The following is a 23351-nucleotide window of genomic DNA, read 5'->3' on the forward strand; positions in this document are numbered from 1 at the left end:
TATATATATATATATGGTATATATATTTATTTATATATAAAAATCTCATTAAATGTGTGTGCATTTGATCTTTGGGGTGCACACCTGAATGCAATAGGCTGCGCACACCTATGGTAGCTGCTGACTTTTATTTTTTTCTGAAGAAGCCTGGAGCTCCGCTTTAGGGCCTACTTCACATAGACATTTGGTATGTTTTGGTATGAGAGATTATAAAACACCTCATTCCTTTATCAATTAAAGACATACATTTTATGATGCATCGACAAGTGTTTTTGATGCCCGGCAGCAATTAGTTATTTAAACCACTGCCTCCAGAATCCTATCAAATGAACATTAGAAGCTTCTCAAACTCTTCCCAAATGATAAACTGATATTGAAAGCTTTTCTCAAACATGAATATGTGCTAAAATTCCCTTACATTCACAAGATTATGCAAAGCATCTTGCAAGTGTTTTAAATGTTTCCCAAAGGCTTACCAAATGCCTGCTATTAATGCCTATGTGAACAGGCCCTGAGGGATAACTGGCAAAATGCCCACCAGAAAAGAGAAGGAGGATCATGTTCTTCTTTAAAAGCAAATTAGACCTGATAGAGTTTAGTGGAATTAAAATTTTCCCATGTACGTGTTGTAGTAATAGAAACCTTTGCCAGCACATCTTTTCAGTGCAAATAAAATATAAAAATACATGCCCAGCTTAAATGCAGTATATGGTTAATTTAAAAGACCTTGCTTATGTTGTCAGTTTAATACTAAGTCAGTACCAACTAATCGAATAGACCTTAAAGTAGGCTCCAGACACTTTGGGATTGATTTACTAAAGGCAAATAGGCTGCTTACTTTGCAGAGCCATTTTCCACAGAGCTTAGTGAATGTGGTGAAATTTCACTTTGCAAAGAATACGCAATCATATGCAGGGAAAACAAATAAAACTGATTTTTTGCTTGCACGTGATTGAATGGTGGAAGTCAGCAGAGCTTCACTTCATTCACTTAGCTCGGGGGAAATTCCATTGCAAAGTGAACAGCCTATTTGCGTTTAGTAAATAAACCCCTTTGTCTCTGGAGGACCTCTGTTGTTGAAATTCTGTCTCATCCCTCTAGTTCCCCAGCAACACACATTTAATAAGATGCAAACAGTGCAAAATTTTCAGTTAAAGCAACCAATAATTCTGCAGCTTAGAGTAGAGATGACTTCCGGTTTTGTAAGCTGTTGCACTTTGCTTATTGCTCCATACCTTTAAAAAAAGTCAAAGTCTGGTATATACAAAACAAAGGCAGATAAAGAAAACTGCCAAAAGGACCATAATTATGACCCTCCGGGGTATAATTGACCTATCTCAAAGAGATGTCTGTAGACAACAATGTGAATAAATACAAAAAGCCTTTATTAATTTCAAAAATTGGGCAATAAAAATTCAATACCAAAGCCACCTTCCATCACCAAACAATGTTGTCTAAAAAAGCAAAAAGTGGGTCTAGACGCCAAACTCACATTCATACATTCTTTACCAAACAAGTCATACCATGTATGTAATGGAATCAAATTGAGGGGCTGTATGTTGATTCCACCTAGAAAAATCATAGGAGTGGTATTATAGGCAAGACCACAAAGAATTTATGAAGGAGACAAAGCAACCCATCATAAAGGGGATATTTTTGTCAAAATGGCAGTCCAGTCGTATGATCTCACTGCCCCCTATTTTATTAGAATAAACAGTCAGTGTGAACGAAAAGAAGAGATATTATTTAGACTTGGATTTACAGTCAGCAAGATTCCTCTTCTTGATTGTTTCATGTCAGATATTTAATAAATTTTGTTGCTAAGACCTCAGTTTTGTTTCCTCATACATCTTTGTCATCAACAAGTTTGCTAGATCAAATTAGTATGGAAAAAGCTGATAGATGTCTGCATTAATTTTTTTCTTCCATAAACTGTAAACATCTTTGACTTTATTTTCATCTATCTATTCTGTTCCCATGTTTACCCCATTCATCTTAGCTTTATTTTTAATCCACCATTTATCATTTTTGCTTCTCAATTGTGGAGAGTTCTTTTATCGTAATACACAGGCTTTCCATCTGCCAGTTGTTGGCAATGTAGTCTGCAGACTTTGTTTCCTGAAGTAGGTCCCATGCAACTATTTTCCATCCACTGGAATGAAGATAATAAATAGACACCACAATAAGAAGTGTAGGTGTGTGCTGCTGAACATAGTTTTCAGTCCCATGATGTCACAGGCTTTCAAATTATTATAACCTTTTTCAGACATTATAATTGGACAGCATTCTGAAACTTATAAGGGTTAGTTCACCTTTAACAAAAAAATGCACAGCTTTGACCAAAATTGAATAATGCGCTTGCTATAGGTGCAGGCCATTTATGTACCTCCTGCAGCCTTGGCTAAAAACTCCCAGGACGTGCTAGGATGTTGCTAAGTGAGGCCTAGCTATTACTGTTCACCTCTAACATCACAGTAGCAAGCTTTTACTTTGATTCAAACCTCCTCACATGCACTTTCTCTCTCCTGATGCAGTAGCTTTGAACTCAGAGTTTGAGTGCTTGCTCCTGTGATGGTGGAGGTGAGCAGTAAAAGCTAGTCCTCGATGAGCAACGACCTACGAGTTTTCAGAGCAGGCTTCATGAGATACATAAATGGCCTACACCTATAGCAAGGGCATTATTCAACTTTAGTCAAAACTGCATAGTTTGTTTTTATCTACAGACACCCCTTATCTGTATAGGTGTTTTTTTTTTTTTTGGTAAATGTGAGCTAACCCTTTAATCATACAGAGAGTGACTTTTGGGCTGACTGCTAATGAACCAGCTGAAATTTGATCCGTGGGTGGCCATCTGTACCCTTTGGTTTGAAAAATCGAAGAAAATTGACAAATGGACAGCAGCTGCATCCAATCAGGAGCAGCCACTGTCGGGGAAATCGATGCCGGCTATCAGAATACAATAGCAAACAGGAGAGGTTCCTCCATCCACGCAAATCTATAGATTTATGTCAGGGCCTGGACCTTAACCTAGGACCTCTGCTGTGTCTGGCAGTAAATCTTCTTGCTGAGCCATCTGAGATGGTGGACAGCTCCTTGCCTGATTGCTTAGACAACTTTCCCCTAAGTCTTGCTTCTCGTGAAAACTTGAAAACTTTGCTCCTCCCATGAACCTCCTGATTTAAGCCATGTTTCTCTTTGTCAGATTATTGTTTTCTCTCCAGCCAATATCTCACTCTTGTTACTCTTGTTGCCGTGCGTATCTTTGTTACCACTCATTATCGACCCATGGCTTGTTCCTCGACTACACTTCTGCTTGATCCCAACCTGCAACCACTTGTCATCAACCTTTGGCTTGTTTACTGACCATGCTTCTGCTTGATCCCAACCTGCTATATCTTCTACTGGACCCTGGCTTGCTCACCTCCTGGTAGGGCATTCCTGAGGACTGTGACCTGATGCTAACATGCAGCAGAACCCATCTCCACCATCAGGAGCTCTGGTGAACACCGGCTAGTACTTAGAGCCCTCACCTCGGGTGAGCCCACATCATCGGCCAGGGTAACCTGCTTGTTCACTTATCCAGCTGGTCAGTTGGAGCCTCTCTACTGTTATAGCTACTGGTCTCCAAGCCTGACCCCTGACTGTGACAATTTTTCTCATTCAGCCATGGGGTTGAAGTAGAGAAGTCTAAAAGTATATGGCCAGCTTTAGAAAATCAGCCCATCTCAGAATAATAATTTAGTTCCAGCTAGGGCCTATGGGCTGAATCAGTTATCCTCTCCAAGTTCTACTGGATTGTGTAATATGATAACTGTAATTCTGGACTGCATAATATGACACCAGCCCTGCTGCACTGTGCAATACAATACAAGTACTGCTGTGTATTATGACATGAGTACTGCTTGACTGTGATTACTAGCTTTTCACCTAGTAGGTTTTATGAGCCAGATATTGAAATTGTAGGGAAATATGTTCCATGTATTGATAATGCATATTACCTCATCACACAAGCTGTTTGCTTGTGATAATATGGCTTACTTTACCACTTGTAGCATAATACAGCTTAATAAATCCATTAGTAAATCTCAGAGCTAGGTAGGGGAGAGATTGCCATCACACATCACGTGATTACCACAGCTGGATCTCTACATGTTCCAACAGATGGACACAAAGATTGTTGCCAAGCTGCAATTTGCAACTGGCAGTAGGTAGGGTCACGCTCTTCATGTTTAATACATTTTATTGTATATAGCCAAGATAGCAATATACATCCTACTGTGAGAATATCATTTTTTCATGCAAGAACCATTTAAAGTGTAAAGACCTTCAGTTATTTCACAGATAGTATTTTGGTTATTGACACAAAGATACAGAAGTGTGTGTCTGTGTTTAGCCCAATTGCTTATCCTTAGATAATGCTTCCCCTTGTTTCATTAGTATGTCAATTAGTACTAGATAAAATGATGAAAAGGAGCACAAAATGACAACAGGAAGTGGAGCAATGGAATCACGTGTTGTTTTTTTTTCAGGTATTGTGGACTGGCAGTTTACTTTGCAGTCTGAGCTTTGCCTGAACAGTTTTCTTCATCTTTATCTTTACTCATGCAGAGTCATTGACTGGTAAGAGGAGTCATACCAACCCTCTGACATCACCAGTGCTGCAGCTGTCTATTCATATCACTATGCAAACAAATTTAGGGGTTGATGAATTCAAAGTTTAACAGGCTGGATAAACGAACTTCACTTCCTTTACAGGCGCACATTGCATTTTTATTGCCATTAAACAAACCGCATGGCTTATATCTTTTCTTTGTTTTTGCAGTTTTTTCCAACTGCTGATTGCCATTTGATAATGGCAGTACATATATGAGCTTAGCAACCAATCAGAATCCATCTGGAAATGCATTGGTGTCTGTTAACACTAGTTTCAATTAGTTACTTTGCACATTGAGTTCAACTCATTGAATCTAGCTTATTGAAAAAGACTTCAGGGAGCTGCAAATGGATGATGGTAATACACGTTCATGCCATTCTGTGAATTGTGCTCAAAAAGGATCTATAACAGCTTCATGTGATGGTGTGTTTTAGTTGCTTTTATTCAAAGTGACTTCTTTTAGACGTCATTAAAAAGCTAACTTCACTTATACATAGGGTAACCTTAACTGCCTCCTATGCCCCCCCCCCAAGACCTTAGTTTAATAGGCAACCTTGCCCAAGAGTAAGGATCTATGCTGTGCCAGGTGCCATTTTCATTTTGCCAGTAGATAGCTTCCCAGTGATGACCTGTGGGGAAAGTCCACACATACAGTATGCACCATCGTATAGTTTCAGTAAGCACATACATTTTAGTTATTATAGCAACGTTTACTTTGAAATTATTTTTGCTATGACTTTCATGGTGAAAAGGAGCAGTAAAGAACAACCACTGTGTAGCGCTACAAAGCAGGAAGCATGGCCTTCTTATATAATAAGCAAATATGTTTACCATACTCCCATGTACACATATTTTATTACATACATACTATTACATAGTCTTCGTTACAAGGGGCCCTTCAGAGATACAGTGTCAAACCATAGGTTATGCCAGGACTCTGGACCCAAATGCAGTACACAAAGGCCACAATGCTGAGCCCAGTGCCCAAAGGTCATATTCAAGGCTAGCACACAAACTTCCAGTCTGGCAGGGTCTGAGTATGGTCTCCAAAAATGTTGCTGAGTACATGACTATTCAGAAAGCTGCTTTGTAGAAACTAGCTCAAGCAGCTTTTTGGAAGTCTTCACTGAAGTTACCAAAGAGAAAAAAAAAATCTACAGTAGACTGACTGATTAAAGTCAACCGAGAAAAATATGAATAATAAGGCAAGCAAAATAATAGTTAGACTGAAGAAAAGGCTTCCAAACTCCTAGGACTCAAGCAAAAAGTTAGAGGTGGGGTTGGTTTCAATATCTTATGTTTGGCAATGTCCCAACCTCTTGCAGGCAGCAGTATACCCAAGTGCTTAAGGACTCCTGAAATCCTATGTCCCTCAACGGGCAATAACAATTCATATTTTAATGTCTACGTTCTCATTGTACAAGTATTTATTTTGTAACAACAGTTTTAAATAGTTTGAACTGGTTTAGGAGGTGGCAGCTTCAGTTTCTAGTCGTAATTTCCTAAAGCTATAAAATATTAAATTGAAAAGATAATAACCACCAGAGGTAAGCAGACTTGAAAAAAAGGGAACTGAATTTAAAGGAAATGCTCAGGATAGGCCTGGTTTGAACAGAACATAAGTTATTACAGCTGACATTTCAGTAACTCAGACACATTACAAACTAATATGATCATTTCTTCAGTATACATCCCTAATTCCCACACCTGATATTTTTTGATAGCATTCAACAATCTCTGTTTATTGGCAACAGAAACCAGGCCTATTTTTCCTGTTGATTTATTTATTTAGCACTGTGATTCGAGGCATGGACCCAGGCTCATATGAGAATAAAAACAGTTTAGAAAGAAATGGAAAGGCAAATGTTACACGGCAACAAGTATCTCAAGGGCTCTCTACTAGACTCTCTTCCCACATGTGTTTCATATAATAAAGGCTGTGAAGTAAAAGAGTCGGTATAGTGCTATAATCACTTAAAAGAAATATTACAACTATAAATCACAAAGCATAAACTGGGATAACAATGCTGTAATGGCTTTAAGGTCATAATATTAAAGGACGATCACAATGTAAATGGAGTTCAATTCTGTATTGATCTGGAGATAATCAGTTTGAGAATCTCCCTACCTTTCTACATTAGTGTGCTATCTTTTGTATAAATGACTGTGCAGTTTACAGCTACAGTGTCTCTGTCAGTCTCTCACCGCTTATCACGCACGTGCAGGGACACTGCAACATTCATTGCTTAAGGGTTCAGCAAAATATTGATTTCAGCTATTGTATAGACTTGACCTAGCTCTACGGTGCTATAATATCACTGACACTAGTGTTTGTCTGTGTGATTATATAGATTATAAAGCCAATGTCACTGTTTATTCTTTATCCCATCATGACCAGGGATGTTTTATTACTTCTTGCTTGGAATCCTTTTTTGTCTGAACTCTCTTATTATTCCTTTAAATGCAATTTTTAAATCAGATAGATACAAAGTGGCCAGGAATAATATAGCAACATGGCCTCCTCCACCTCAAACTGCGATCCTGGCCACTGCTAATGTGTGTTTTGCCAGTAGTGTGACCAATCTGAGCAAAGCAAACAATACTAACCTCATGTGCATCAGCTAATAAATAAGCAGTAAACATTTTGGCATTATTCGAGCTATTTAGTCAGCAAATGCTTAGGAGAAGAATTGTGTGACTTGAGGTTTGAATTAGCAGCTCTGGTGATCATTTTTCATAAAATAAAGATCTGCCTGTTTATAGTCAACCTAAGGGCTCACCTAGAATTACAATTTCAGTAGTTTATTGTAGATCGTTTATATCCTCTGTAAGGTATTTTATTGCTTTTTGTGTCCCTGCTCTCCCAACGCAAAAACAAGCAGGCAAATCTCCTCAACTGGAAATACAGAAAAAAAAAAATACAAGATGTTGCTACTGTTCTTCACTCTGCTTATATTGCTTTCTTGGAGAAATATTCATTACTTCTGAACTGGTGACACAACAAATAGTTAGGGTGAAGCTTACCAATAGTCATGGGTGAATGTGTTTAGAGTCGATTTGTGGGCTGTTTGACAAACTCATTGTAAAATCATGAAGGTTAATGGGAACCCCATTGGAGTCAAAGGGGGTGAATCTTGAAATGTAATTCTAACATCGGGAAGGCTAGTAGGCAAGGGATTATGAACCAAAGGGCATGAGGAGCTGAGCTAGACACTGCCAGGGATGCATGTGCCAATGCAAAAAAACAAAAAACTCTTCAACAGGAAGCAGGTATTTTTTATAAGGTTTCAAAATTAAAAATGTACAATTGCTTTTAAGTAACATGCTTTGGGGATTTATTAAACGTGCCTGTGAACTGGCACAGGGTTATTGAAAAAAAAGTTACATTTAGAAAGAAACAATATCATTTGCTGCTAAATTATATTTCTGATGCCCAGCCTGCTTCACCAGCCAGCCAGGGGATTACAGGTGAGGTCATTGACCATGTACAGCAATAGCCGAATATGGTCAATGACAACAGTCATCGAAAAAAATATTGTGTGGGGTTTCCTAAGATATCTATACCCGACCCGCACATGATGATCCTCTTCTGATGGACTCTCACTGCAACTTGCCACCTGGCTGCTGAATGTCAGCAAGCTGGCCAGTGATGTAGTCTGACGCTATTGACAAAAATTTGGTATTGACCATATTTATTCAATGACATGACCTGGGATGCTTGCTGACTTGTTTACAATTTGAAACAGGTCAGTAGGCAGCAGAATCCTTTGGTTGCTAAGAGACTGGCAGTCACATGCGTCTCAGCAACCAATGACACTGGGTTTAATTTACTAAAACTGCTAAATTTGGTGCAGCTGTTCATGGTAGCCAATCAGCTTCTAATTTCAGCTTGCTCAATTAAGCTTTGTCCAAAAAACCTAGATGCTGATTGGTTTCTATGCAGAGCTGCACCAGGTTTTGCACTCTCTAGTTTTAGTAAATCAACCCCACTGTGTAGTTACTTACGTCCTAGCAACCAATGATGTTTGCGGCTTGCTCAGGGGGAAGTTGGCATTTAGCGATGGTAGCAAATGAACGAGTTACTGCGGCCGCAGTAGCAGCAAGGGGTTCAGGGGATTGAAATGTAGTTAAACCTGAAAGATGATCATAATGGTCCGAATCCGATTATCTGCAGCAAATGATCGGATCTTTGGAAGCTTTCATTCACTGGACGTGCATATACAAAATTTAGTCCTTGCTGGCCTAGCTCCCCATTATTGCCCATAGGCGAGAAATCATTTAAGGTGTTATTTATATATATCTCTGTCATATTAGAAGAAATCAACAGAAGATTGAACCAAAATCTTATCCACCTGTTCATTAGTGCCACCAACAACAGTCTCCAGTATAATAATTATGATCCATACAAGGGGAGATCGATTATGCTTCTATTATTCAACAAGCTTTACAAATGTATGATGGGCTTTCTGCTACATGCAATTTTTATAAAATCATAATCAGTGGTACCTTTCATGACAGAGAGCTGTTGATTTCACTTTCTATATTGCAGATAGTCACTAGCAGTTACAAGACTGTATTATGATGGTCAATTTATGTAGTTAGATGAGCGAATGTTATTTTATTTAGAAATGCTGCAGTAACTCATTCAAGGTAGAGGTGAATATTTGTCACACAGTAACAAGAGTAAGAAGGTAGTAGACTCCTATAGTACGGAGACAGAAGACTAAGATCTGTTTGGACATTATTTGTACAGTGATCACTGTCCAGTGACAGGCTGGGAACCCCTGTGATTAATTCTGTGCCCCTTCAGTTAGACTGAGTTGTAAATATTAGCCTGCTCATAGCAATCCCAAATAAGCTTTTGTCAATAAACCTAAACACATCCATTTGCTAAAGTTAAACTTAAAGGAGAAGTCCAGCCTGAGCTTTTTAGGCTGGGCTTCTCCTCTGGGTCACAGGAGTGCAATTCGTTCTGCTCTCCGCTGATGTCACTGAAATCAGTCGAGGCAGCACATCATCCTGACTTCAGAAGTCTGGATCTGCCAGCTGCCTTGACTGATGGCAGTTTCAGCAAGCCATTGAGATGCTGAGGCGGTTGTTTCCCGCCGCTCCAGAGCTCAGTGCTCCAATGAGCGTGAAGGAACAGAGCAGGAGAGCTGCTGACTGACGGTCAGCAACTCTCCTCTCGTGGAGAAGTGAGAACCGAGCCATTGGCGATGTTCGGTGACTCGGTTCTCAGTGCAGAGACGCCGAGGGACAGCTTATGCATCGGTCTGATGCTGCATCCACCTAGGTAAATATGAATCTAAAAGAAAAAAAACTCATACTTCTCTTTTAAAGGGATTGTAAAGTCAGAAGATTTTTTATCTTAATGCATTCTATGCATTAAGATAAAAAGCCTTCTGTGTGTAGCTCCCCCTCAGCCCCCCTAATACTTACCTGAGGCCCTCTCTGTCCAGCGATGTCCACAAGTGTCTCAGCCATCCGAGATTCTCCCTGAAAGTCAGCTGGCCATTTAGGAGAGAGAGGGGGCGGGGCCAGGTCTGGGCTCCGCATCTGAATGGACACAGGGATCTGTGACTTGGCTCGGGTGCCCCATAGCAAGCTGCTTGCTGTGGGGGCACTGAACAAGAGGGACGGGCCAGGATCACAGACGGGGGACCTGAGAAGAGAAGGTTTCGGACTGCTCTGTGCAAAACCACTGCAACAGAGCAGGTAAGAATAACATGTTTGTTATTTTTATAGGAACAAAAAATAGACTTTACAATCACTTTAAGGCAGATATAAAAGACACAAAGGAATACAATTCTGTGTCCATTGATACATTATTATTTGTTTTTATTATGCAAGCAATAGAAATAGCAGATTTCAGAGTGGTAGGGGACGGAACAACGCAAGGAAAAATGATGTTATTCTAATGGGTTGTTTTAATACTGGTGTTGTACTTTAAAGCACAGTTCCACCCATTTAAAAGTCAGCAGCTACAAAAAGTGTAGCTGCTGACTTTTAATAATCAGGCACTCACCTGTCCCATGGTCCAGCGATGCGGGTGCAGGAAGCCTCGCTCCTCTCCCCATCCTCTACGAGGCACCTGAATTCTAACTGTGGGTGCCCGGCTGTTGCTTCACAGCCGGGGGGGTGCACACTGCGCATGCCTGAAGTGCGCTGCGCGCTGTGAATACCGGGCAATCCTCTGAGACCTGTGACGTGTCCCAGAAAATTGCAGGGAGGGGAGAGGTGAACTTCCTTCCGGCGCCATGGAGCCAGGGGAGGAAGTGGGAGCTGAGTGCCTGTAAAAACAGGGTACCCGCTCCTCCCCCAAAAAAATTACATGCCAAAATGTAGGGGGACACCTGCACTTAAAGCGGAAGTTCCATTTTTGGGTGGAACTCCGCTTTACCTGCTAACTTTGTTACCCCAACACTTCATATTCCTGATATGTGCCTGCTGTACCATGTACTTGTATGACGAAGTCTCCTGCTCACGTATTGCTTTCTTTATGTGAAATCCCTGGTGTTTCTGCCAGTCCCCTTACTTTCCTATTAAAAACTGACCACAATAAGCAGGAGAGCACACCATGGTCAGTTCTCTAGCTATGCTGGGAACTCAGCCTGCTCTTCTCCAATGATCAGACTTGTCCTGACATGCCCCCGCTGCACAACCATTCACTGGGAAGTGCAGTGTGCTGCTGCTTCTTCTCCCCCAGCTCTTATGCAGCTGAGAACAGAGGGAATGTGATCACTTCTTAAAAAGGGAAAAAGGGTATTTATAATGTTTTTTTTATATCTATAAACACATGTTTTACATTTCATTTCTATTTTAACCTCCCTGGCGGTATTCCCGAGTGTGGCTCGGGGTGGAATTTCAGAACCAGAAGCGTAACCCCGAGCCAGACTCGGGATCGCATCACAGGATCCAGGAAGAGCTTACTTACCTTGTCCCCTGGATCCTGCGATGTCTCCCCGCAGTGTGAGAGACTTGTCCTCCGCTTGATTCATTACGGAGCCGAGCTCCGTTCCCTGCAAGTGTTGCGACGCACGGGGACGGAGAACGGCGCCAAATTCAAAAAGTGAAACACACACAATACATACAGTACACTGTAATCTTACAGATTACATTACTGTATGAAATTATTTCACCTCCCTTTTGTCCCTAGTGGTCTGTCCAGTGCGCTGAATGCAGTTTATATTATAAAAATGGTTCTTTCTGCCTGGATACTGGAGATTGTCCATAGCAACCAAAACCGTCCCTTTACATCAAAAGGGGTTTTAGAATAGCTAGAAAACAGTGATAATAAATTAGAATCACTTGCAGAATTGAGTGATAGTGAATTGTGGGGATATCCCTCATCAAACACTGAAAAGTAATGACAATGACAATTCTGCAACTGAGCAAATTTTAGCGTTTTTGATTTGATTACATTATTGAATAATTTTTATTATTATTATATTATTATTTGGTATAATTATTTATAGTTATTTATTATATTATAATTTATGATTTCGTGTTTCAAACTTTATCATACCCAAGATGTCTACTAGACTCTGGTTTGGACAGATTTAAGTGAGTTATTCCTAAGAATTACAGGCCTACAATATAAAACGCCAAATTTCCATGCAAAATAATGGTACCGCTTTCAGCATCAAAAATATGAAATAATCATACCGCCAGGGAGGTTAAACTGAATGGGTTGTTTTACAAGGTGATCATTTACAAGCATTATGGCTATTTTTCTATTGCATTTAAAAACAAACAACTAACAACAAAAAGCGCAAAACCTAGAAATTCAAATGCTTTCAAAGAATTAGTGATCTGCCAAAGGGGAAGCCCAATCATTTTTTTTGTTTTTTGTTTTGGATAGATGAGGAGAACAGCTGGAACATTTTCATAACTATGTGTGTCTCCATGGGGGAATCGCTATTCATATCCTAACCAGGTGACCCCACAGGAAAAGAGCGGGGATTTCCCTATCTGACACACAAAAAATGATAGGTTCTAAGCATTCTAAAGTTCTTCTAAAAGCTTCACTTTAACACTTTTTGGACATTTATTAAATTGTGCTGAGAGACTTATTTATTGAGAGAAAGGGCAAAGCACTAAGTTGCTGACCCCTCCATATAATTGTTACTTTTTGTGGTGCTTTACACATTGGATTTAATATCTTAAAGCATAACTAAGCTCTCTCAATCAGGTTTAGATATTAGACTCATATTAGATCAGACTTGTGAATGCCTCTGATCTGTCACATTTAGGTCCAAAAAAAATAAAATGGATGCAGACCTGCCCATAGACTTATGTGGAGCTTCTGATCAGGGCTGCCTAAAAAACTTGGGGAAAAATCGGACTGCCCATGTAAGGCTTAGAATAAATATGTTTCTATATGTAATGTGTTGACTTCAAATACATATCATGACCAGTGGAAGAAAAAACATAGGAAAACACAAGTTTAAAGCGGAGTTCCACCCATTTTCTGCACTTTCTCTCTATGGTATGCATTTAGCTCATCCTTTTCCCAAAACAATTTTTATTTTTATTTTCTAATTGGAAATACATTTAATAATGTGATTTCTTCTGTGCTTCCTGCCGTCCCCGCCTAGGCAATTATGTCACTATGCAATTCGCAAGGGTTCCTGGGATAGCGGCATCATGTATCCCAGGAGCCCTTGAGAATCGCCTACTGCTGATTGGCAACCTGTCAGGAAGAAGGAGAGCCAGGTAGTAGCATTACTGCACATGCGCGAGATCGGGAGGTGCATGCTGGGTAGCCAGCTGCAAGGAAATCCCGGAACTGAAGACATGAGGGCTTCAGATGCCCACAGCTAAAATGGAAGCTACCTGCTTCCGAGATCTGTAAGTAAAAAACTATTCTTTGAAGAAAGTAAAAGTGCAACACATATGACATATTGCAAATTTAAATGTGCATGTCAATTACAGAGCAGTCTTTAAAAAAAAAGTGTTTGGGGGACTAGAAGTCCACTTTAAGCAAACAGATTTTCTGGGATTAGTGGAAAATACTCCTATGTTAATTAGCAACTAATAATGTTTAATAATAATTTACCATGCAAACACAATGACAAGTAATTTTTATTGCCACTATTGGGCTTTGGTATGGATAGTAATGTATTGTTTTATGTAATATGTTTTTAAATATGTTAACCTCATGCCAACCAGTGCATGACGATATACGTCTGGACAATGGCACAGCTGGGCAAATGGGCATACAGGTACGTCCCCTTTAAATTGCGGCATTGTGGGTGCGCGTGTGCCGCCGCGCACTCTGTGACCGTGCCAGCGGGTCCCGGGGATCGTGTCACGGAGCGGCAGAACGGGGAGATGCCTTTGTAAACAAGGCATTTCCCTGTTCTGCCTAGCAACATGACAGAGATCTACTGCTCCCTGTCATCGGGAGCAATGATCTCTGCCGTGTTCTAGTGAGGCAATCCCCCCCACAGTTAGAATCACTCCCTAGGACACAATTAACCCCTTAATCGCCCCCTAGTGTTTAACCCCTTCCCTGCCAGTGTCATTTACACAGTAATCAGTGCATTTTTATAGCACTGATCACTGTATAAATGACAATGGTCCCAAAATAGTGTCAAAAGTGTTCGATGTGTCTGCCATAATGTTGCAGTCACGATAAAAATCACAGATCTTTTTTTTTGTTTATAGCACAAAAAATAAAAAAAACAGAGGTGATCAAATACCACCAAAAGAAAGCTCTATTTGTAGGAAAAAACATAACAACAAAGGGGGTCCCCTAATGGTGGACTTTTCAGGCACATGTAAAAATCATAAAAGTATTACAATGGTGTATATACAGAGTTTTGAAGCAGCACTTTTTCACTTGATGCGTTTCGGAGTCAATTAAACTCCTTCCTCAGGGGTAGTGTACGTTTTAAATAGTTCTGTGTTAAAGAAGATATATTGACACAGAACTATTTAAAATGTACACTACCCCTGAGGAAGGAGTTTAATTGACTCCGAAACGTGTCGGGTGAAAAAGTACTGCTTCAAAACTCTGTATATACACCATTGTAATACTGATGGGTCTACATTCCTAACAATAGATGTTACAGTTTTGTCATATTTTACTATGTTAATTTAATAAATTATATTTGTATCAAGTATACCTCTTTTATGATTTTTACATGTGCCTGAAAAGTCCACCATTAGGGGACCCCCTTTGTTGTTATGTATAAATAATTTTGGATGTGGCACAAATTCACAGTTAGATGCTGATCTACAATATACATTATTTGTAGGAAAAATAGGACGTTTGGGTGCAACGTCGCACGATCGCGCAATTGTCAGTTAAAACAACGCAGTGCCTTATCGCAAAGGGGGTCAGGAAGGGGGTAAATACTTCTGTGGCTGAAGTGGTTAATAACATTTTGTATTTTAATATTTCATATACACATGGTAAATCAAGTGGGAGTTGCTCCACTAAAAAAATCATCCTATCTGCACTCTTTGGTGCTGACAACAGAGTTCAGGGCGATCAACTGCCACAGAGGTACAGACTGAGGTGGGAGATTTTAAAGTGTTACTAAACCCAATAATATGAAAATAGTTAATTTGCCCACCCACAGTGCACACAGCTTATAAATCTTTTTACATTAAAATACTGCCACTATAAATCTTTTTGGCTCATCTGTATACCACGGTCACATGATAACCTGCAGAGTTTGTCCAGAGCTGTGTGTTCAGGTAGGAGGAGATTTCCACTATAGCCTGTATACATGCACACATGTATAATGTCAATATCACGTGAACTGGCTAGCTCTGAGAACAAGGAAATATTCTCTCTAGCATAAAAGACACAGCTGAGCATGTGCAGGTTGGCTACCTTGCCCGTGTGTTAGCTGGCCTTCCCCAGATAGACAGTGCAGGAGGGGGGGATCTGTCCATACAGGACAAAGAGCTTTTTCACACAATGCAGAGGATTAACCCCTTAAGTTCCACAGTGAGTGTAACAAGCATGCTTTTCTGCATATACAGACTGATTTTACTGTTCTGGGTTTAGTAACACTTTAAGAGCAAATCCTGTAATAACTTATTAATCACGATGGCCTACATATGCATACATTCTAGCGTGTCTAAAGCATAGAAATGTTCTGGTTCTCGACTTGCATTTGCCCTTCTACATAGTCATGTGTACTGTGAATGAATTATGTACCATTTTCCCTTTAGTACCCTGTTTGTCGCACTGATTAGCTATGCACTCACATTATTTTATTGGTGCTTACTGCAGTCCACAAGGACCACTAGCCAGCCAACTTTTAATGAGATCCATGTTTGTTCAGGTAGATTTGTCTAAATCGTGACACTGCTGACTGCTGTGTTTGTCATCAAGCACTTATATCCTAGAAAACAAGAATTGTAAAGGGTCTATAAGGACAGACTTTAAGATCTGCAGAGTTACTATCAAGGAGCAAAGGAGCCTTTAACCATCTGCGCCGGTCGTAACAGCTTATTGAAATGCAACCTTAAACTGAAGCTCATAAAACAGGCCAGTTGCCACATTAAAAATTGACCTCTTTTTGACCATTGCTTTTGTTTTGCTGACTTCATTTCTAAAAACATTATTTGCTAGTGAAAAAAATATATTTAAGGTGTTAAGGTGACAGGTTTTATGGGTTTGAGAAGAGTGATGCATTTATGAATATGTTCTGTGACAAAATGTTATGAAACAGCGAGGGTATATTTTTATATTTTTAAAGAAACTAAACTTTGGCCTTTATCATACATTAAACTATGATACATTTAGTTTATTCTTTTTAAAGATGTCATGTGTATCCATCATTAATGACTGTTGTTTGCTTCTTCTTTTTTATCAGAGTCTTTGGAACCTACTTACCAACAACTTCAGAAGATGAAACTGGACAAGAGCCCTTTTGTGGTAGTGTCGGTGATTGGTCAAGAACTTTTAACTGCAGGACATCATGGTGCTTCAGTGGTTGTGTTAGAAGCTGCACTGAAAATTGGGACTTGCAGTCTAAAACTGAGGGGTTCTGTGTTTTCTGCCCTAAGCAGTGCTTATTGGTCTCTTGGAAACACAGAGAAGAGCACAGGATATATGCAACAGGACTTGGACGTAGCAAAGACACTAGGTACATCCAAATATTGGTTTGCATTTGTGTTGATCTAGCATGATTAGACTACATCTTTAAAGCTGAACTGCAGGGAAACATCAAATTACACACGAGTATATAAATCCAAGACTAGTATAGAGGCACTCACGGGTATTGCAGAGGAGGTAGATCAAAACAGCAGCGTTTTTTTATTGTCAACATTTCGATGAAGCTCGGTCCATCTTTCTCAAGACACTATCACGTGGAAATGAACAGACCATGAGTATAAATACAGTATATCAGAGCTGTTTTACTTGTCAAAGAAGTTGTATATCTTCATTTCTGAGATTTACACAGCCTTGTCAGACAGAGCAGCCAGCCTGGAGACTTATTTTCTCTGCTCCAGCCTGTGATTGGACAGTGAAGGAGAAGGACCAGACTGATGAGCTCACCTTTGTCTCTATGCTCTTTCCTCCTACAGTGTGTTCCTTGTTTAAATTGAGCATTGCAGCAAAGGTGATTGGTTCGCTGTGCTGGTTCCCCCTCAACCATTTTTTTTAACAGCCTGGAGTTCAGCTCTAAAAAATTTGGGTATACATAGTAAAAGCCAAATATGAGAAATCTAGACCCTGGCCAACAGCATCAAACTTGCACAATGGAAAGACACTGGTCAGCACATTCATACACACGGCCAGCTGAAGGGATAGTGAGACTCAGCAGGAAAGAACACATTGTTGTAATCTCAGATCTACGTGATAGGAGGTAGAACAGGAGGACAAAGAAGGTGGAATCCCCCAAAACTCACATGGGGCACCAGCAGCTCCTTGACTAGGAGTCATTGGATGGGTCACAGCATCACACAGAGTTTCTTCTTGTGGGCATAACCCCACAAAACAAAGTGTTTAAATGTAACTCTTTTCCAGTGTTGATTCTAGCTGAGAAACGAATATCTTTTCAGGCCCACATGGTCTGCCTTAAAGAGAGGGACAATACCCTCTAGACCTAGTCTGCAGCCTTGGGGCCTTAAACAGGCACTTACCTTTCTCAAAGCCACCATCTCCCCAAGAAAGGAGGAGAGGAAAAGGATACCCACTACCAAGCATAATGACACAAAATACTGTTCCAGAACATTGCATCCCTGTTTTGTCATAGCTAGGTTCAGCCCTCACCAAGGTTTGGCCAGCTGACAAATCAGATAGGACTTCCTATGCCCAGCCTTGATACAGTACTCTGGAGCCTTCAGAACAGAATGGCTGTCAGGTGATATTATTAGGATCATCCCTGGGTGCAATGCTCTGCAAGAACAAAAAATGACCAGAAAAAAAAAAGTGAAAAGAAATTCAGCAAGGCTGCTAGGGAACACACCTCTGCATACAATATATTTTATTACATGATACATTTAGTGAAGGTGAAATAATTCAGAATTCTTTGGTACCTTTGTTTAATATGTGTGTAAATACAAAGGTGTCATTTATTAGACAACATGTCTTTGGTCAATTTATTAGCAAAACCTCCTCTCTGCACGCACCAAAGTCATTAAATCACAGCCTTCTGTTTTACAAGACTTGCCATTTCTCAGGATAGATTTTTACATTTCTGAGGGAGACTTTACCACCATTTAGTAACCTCTCCCATCCCACCTTTCTGCTGTGTGGCTATGTAAATAGATTTTACAAGTCATGTATTGCCAACATGCATGGCGGAGATGTCAACCTCCAGTGACCCAAGGCAGTGCAATTTGGCTGTTTGTAGCCATTAAATGGCAATTTAATGGGTTAGTGCTGACGTCTGTCAGAGAGACCCGTCTGGAGTCTATAAAACTACTCATGCTAAAATCAGTAAGAGTGACTTTGCGTCAGAAAATCTCCAAGATTTGCTTTTCTCAGCAATACACTCTGACATATCCGCATAATTACTAACTCTCTTTGTGGTTACTTTAGCACTTTCAAAGGGTTTACAGAAATTTTATATTTCCTATTGTATTACATTTTTATTAAATTCTTCATAGTAACCTAGATTGCATACGGTGTAAAATCATCCAGTGCTGTGTTTGATTCCATTACCTTTTCCACACCAGCATAAATAATTAATATTCTAAATTCTGATGATTTGCTGTGGAGAACTTCCTCCATACATGATTTTTTTCCTTTCTTTAGCTTTTAGAATAGTTTTGATTAGAAAAAAAAATAAATCCAGCGCAAAGGCATACATTTGTACGAATCCACTATGTTACTATATGGTGTAAGCAGAAACACCCAATAATACAAAGGAATATTTTTATGTCAATGTAACTGTTAGATACATAGCATGAGTATAATAGCAAAACAGTTATGTCTGTATTTTTTGTGAGCTACTTTTAATAGGATAACGGGTTTTGTGAACGTAATGGTTGTATATCTATCTAAAGGTCTGTAAATCTATACATTATTTATTAATATACACTATAAAATACTTGCTGATATACACACACGTAAGATACAAGACCATTCTTTCAATGGAACAGAAAGGAAATTGCCTAACCTGTGGTTTCTGAATTATTCATGTTAACACCTATAAGCAATTTGTATGAATCAGAAATTATAATTGGAAATAAAATATTCTAAAACATAGTACAGTGTAATTATGAAACATTACATTTTTGTTGGTTTCACTAGCCAAATACATTAGATGGTAGTTATTTGGAAAAAAACATACTAGAAAAAGATCTTCTTGACACACACTTATTAGGCATGTTATACAGGTCATATATTGACTGTGAACTGAGCACTAAGCTCATATATAACCATACAAAAGGAGAATTGGGGGTTCAAGTAATATTTTACAGCTCCACTTACTGAATAGTTTTCCAACCTCAGTACTGCAATCTATCTATAAAGTGCACCTCTTCTACAGTAGACAATATGACTTATGTGATTCCTAATATTGCAGATATGGAAACTTACTAGGGACAAGTTAGTTATAGCAGCTTCGATATCTTTGTCATCCTTTCGGAAAGGCTTTGACTATAAAATGACATTTTAAAAGTGTCCCAAAGTTGTCATTATTACAGGATTCAAGAACAGGGTCTAGTGTCACAATCCTGCCCATTCATAGCATTCGTTTTTCTGCCCAGTTATAATTGCACAATTTAAATGAATTATTTCCATAGAAAGTTAACAACCTATCCCTGATGCTAAAAAAATAAATACAATGGGAGCAAGACCTCAGAGCAAAATCTCTAGAGTATGTGGTGGAAATGTGGTATGACTTTTATGAAGGCTTTCAGTGCACTTTTCTTATGTCTAAATAACTGCAGCTCCAAAGCATTTATGACAAACCTTCATACTGGCACAAAGTCCTTTCTGTGAGCCCAGGGAAACGTTCTGGAACCTAGGTGTATAATTCCAGGTATTTTTCCAAATATTAGCCCATGCCTTTCCCAACCATTATACCACAATGCAGCTCATCTCTTTACTTACCAATAGAGGTACACACTCTTTCTATGTGAGACCCAAGATAAGAGAGCTGCAGCTGAAAGCTGGAGGAAACTAAAGTTGAACTTTACCCAAAACAAGGTGATAAAAAATAATGTTCTTTTGCAAGGAAAATACATTCTACATTAATAATCATGCTATCAAAATAGGTGTATGCTGTAAATTGCCTCCAGCATTGCTCCTGTTTCTTCTTGCCATATTGCTGAAGCCCAGAGCCCCTGAACAGCAGTAAATCATAAAGCTGAACTAAGGCCATCAATTTAATGGTTTCAAAAACCAGTTACATTCCTGGTATGTCAGGATCGCTAACTGTCACATTTGCTTCTGTCCTCAACCAAACTGTCAAACCATCAAATGGCTGGTGTCATAACTGATCACATGTGCAGCACTATGGCAGTTACTGTACATATCAAGCAGAAGCAGCTTCCTTGGCTGTAAAGGATAGGAGGGTTTACAGTAATTCTGCTTTAAGACTGTCAGCAGATTGGCCTCTACAAACTCAGCAGTGCCCAAAAATGTCTAGAAATAAAGGGCAACTTAGCATGTGCAGAGTAAGGTGAGGCAGTGTATTACTGAATTATAAACAGTACAGACACTTATTTTGAATGTTTTTCATAGCTCTATTTGCAAAATGGGCCAGCCTGAAGTGATCTAACAGGACTTAATTTTCTGAATAAAATTCCACTATAAAAAAATCTAGAAGTGTGCTTTTGGTGGGACACCCTGGTTACACATATGGTACTCTGCACTAGCCTGAAACTATGTGCAGACATCCTATGTTACCTGTATGTAGGACCTGTATGTAGATTGCAGCTGGAAATAGGTTTACTTCAACACAGTAAATGATCGGCGACTTGCTTAACTGCCAGCAAACACATTTTATCACACTAGTGTCTTAACTACCTAAAATATTATCCAGTGTTGCCTTAAATGTAATGTAAACCTTTCCTGAGTGAAATGCGGAAGCTATCATTGCTGGCGTCAGTGATGGCAGCCTCCATGTTACTCTGGAAAATGAAACCAAAGAAATTCCCAGCTCAACTTACCGGCCAGCCTGCTAACCAACCGAATTATCCTGTCTAACAGTATGCATTAAAAACAAGGGTTTCGTTTACACACATTTGCAAATACATGTGTAAGCGATAGAGCCATCAAGGCACCCCATTATTTTCTGTAGTCCTAACTCTAAATTTGAGAGCCTCCACAGTGGAAGCACATGCATTGTAATGAATAGACAGAGGGCAGGTGAGCCTGGAGGGAGCCCACCCCTTCTTAAAGGCACAGGGGTGCACTGGACACCCAGCATATAGCACAATGGCAGCAAAGGTGTCCAGTACGTCCCCCCACTAATATTTCAACAGGACAAATAGATGGCCACTCCCCCCACCTATAACTGGCCTTTGCAGCAGGGAGACATGGAAGGGAAATGCATGCAAAACAAAACCAAATAATTTTCTAAGCTCAACTTACCGACCAGCCTGCCAACCAACTGAATTGTCCCGTCTAACAGTATGCATTAAAACAGGGGTTTAGTTTGCACACATTTGCAAAAACATACATAAGCTACAGAGCCCCATCAAGGCACCCCAGTATTTTCTGTAGTCCTAACTCTAAATTTGAGAGCCTCCATAGTAGAAGCACATGCATTATAATGGATAGGCAGAGGACAGGTGAGCCTGGAGGTAGCAAAGCCCTCCTTAAAGGCACAGGGGCACAATGTTCCTTTTTTGAATGGAAGTGTAAAATAGAGAAAGATCCAGATCTGCACTGGTACAGAATCATTTACTTATTATTGGGTGATACTTTAATGCAGTTGAATACTGTATGTGATACTTTTCTTTGTACTAACATTCCATTTTTGTGTACAAGCGTTCACTAGATCCACTCTCTTCTTTAGCTCAAGCAGTATTGGCATAACATCACACTGGATTTGTGCATGGTTTAATGTTTCTCATAAGCAGGCTAACATACGCCTAATTATGAAACATATGGAGACTACGTGGCTATTATTACTGCATGAAGCTTCTAAAACATCATCCACCTGTTACGTTGCTACTTGCTGCAAATACAATGAGATTGCTATTATGTCACCAGCTTTTTCTGTCCCTATGTAGCAGCAGCTGCATTACTACATGTCTGTTTTGTGCAATTTCTATTTAGATACGGCTAGCTAATTGAGTTCAAAGAGAGAGTGAACAATACAATGGACATTTGGAATATTGGCTGTTTTTTAATATGTATTGTATTGATGTACTCCAGGTGACCAGACAGGAGAGTGCCGTGCCTATGGGAATCTAGGATCTGCATTCTTTTCCAAAGGAAACTTTCGGGAGGCACTTACTAACCACAGGCATCAGTTAGTTCTCGCCATGAAGCTAAAGGAGAGAGAGGTAAGGAGTCCATTTTTGACAGTTTAAGCAGGCTTAGTGATAAATGGCTGGAGGACTTTGATTTTCTTCACTGTATTTGACATCAGCTCTTGTCACACTTTGATTTGTAGAGCTCAGCCAGCATTGTATATGATATAGACCACTGAGCATCCTATAGCTTGGTGTTCTTCAAAGCACTATACATTTAAAGGCACATGACACTGCGCTTTTAAACAGACAAGCATGTGATTACTTTTCTGTGTTTTATCGCATCGGCTGGAAAAGGTGAGATGTTAACAGGAGAAATATGGGGGAAAAGGGCTACATTTACATTTTTTGTTTACCTAGGGGCCAATGTAGATTGTGCTAATGCATTGCAGTGCATTACCACACACTCCTTAATGTGTGGTATGTCACACAATTGACTGCACTGCACACCATTCTATTTAAATGGGCTGCCCAATCACAACTGATACATAACAGATGTGTAAGTTTTATTGGGGTAAGTTCAGTATAGGTGTCCTTTAAATAATGCATATTTTTGTCTTTATTTAAAATGCTAAGTTGGGCAGGTGATTTGTGATTAAATTGATGGGAATGTTTGTCTGACATTTGCCCATTTTTTGTCTAGAGATAAGCTTTACCCCATTTTGTTTTATTTTAATTAAAAAAAAAAAAGATATTCTGGCAAAATTTTCTATGCAAGGTGTTAAAAGTGTGTTTCCAAACGATTTCAATACCATGCACAGCATTTATCAGTGGATGACTAAAAGGATTCCTGTTA

The 23351-nt window shown here is 39.6% G+C and overlaps 1 protein-coding gene across 3 annotated transcripts in view; it reads left to right on the forward strand.

The window, feature by feature from the left end:
• TTC28 (tetratricopeptide repeat domain 28) overlaps positions 1-23351 on the forward strand; it is an 832034-nt gene that overhangs the window by 388912 nt on the left and 419771 nt on the right. For all 3 annotated transcript variants that reach the window (XM_073629346.1, XM_073629347.1, XM_073629348.1), the window contains 2 exons: positions 16492-16764; positions 22458-22588. In XM_073629346.1, coding sequence (XP_073485447.1) covers positions 16492-16764; positions 22458-22588 — 404 coding nt within the window. The remainder of the gene's footprint in view (positions 1-16491; positions 16765-22457; positions 22589-23351) is intronic.

The sequence above is a fragment of the Aquarana catesbeiana genome, linkage group LG01 (genome assembly GCF_042186555.1).
Source record: "Aquarana catesbeiana isolate 2022-GZ linkage group LG01, ASM4218655v1, whole genome shotgun sequence".
NCBI classification, from domain to species: domain Eukaryota; kingdom Metazoa; phylum Chordata; class Amphibia; order Anura; family Ranidae; genus Aquarana; species Aquarana catesbeiana.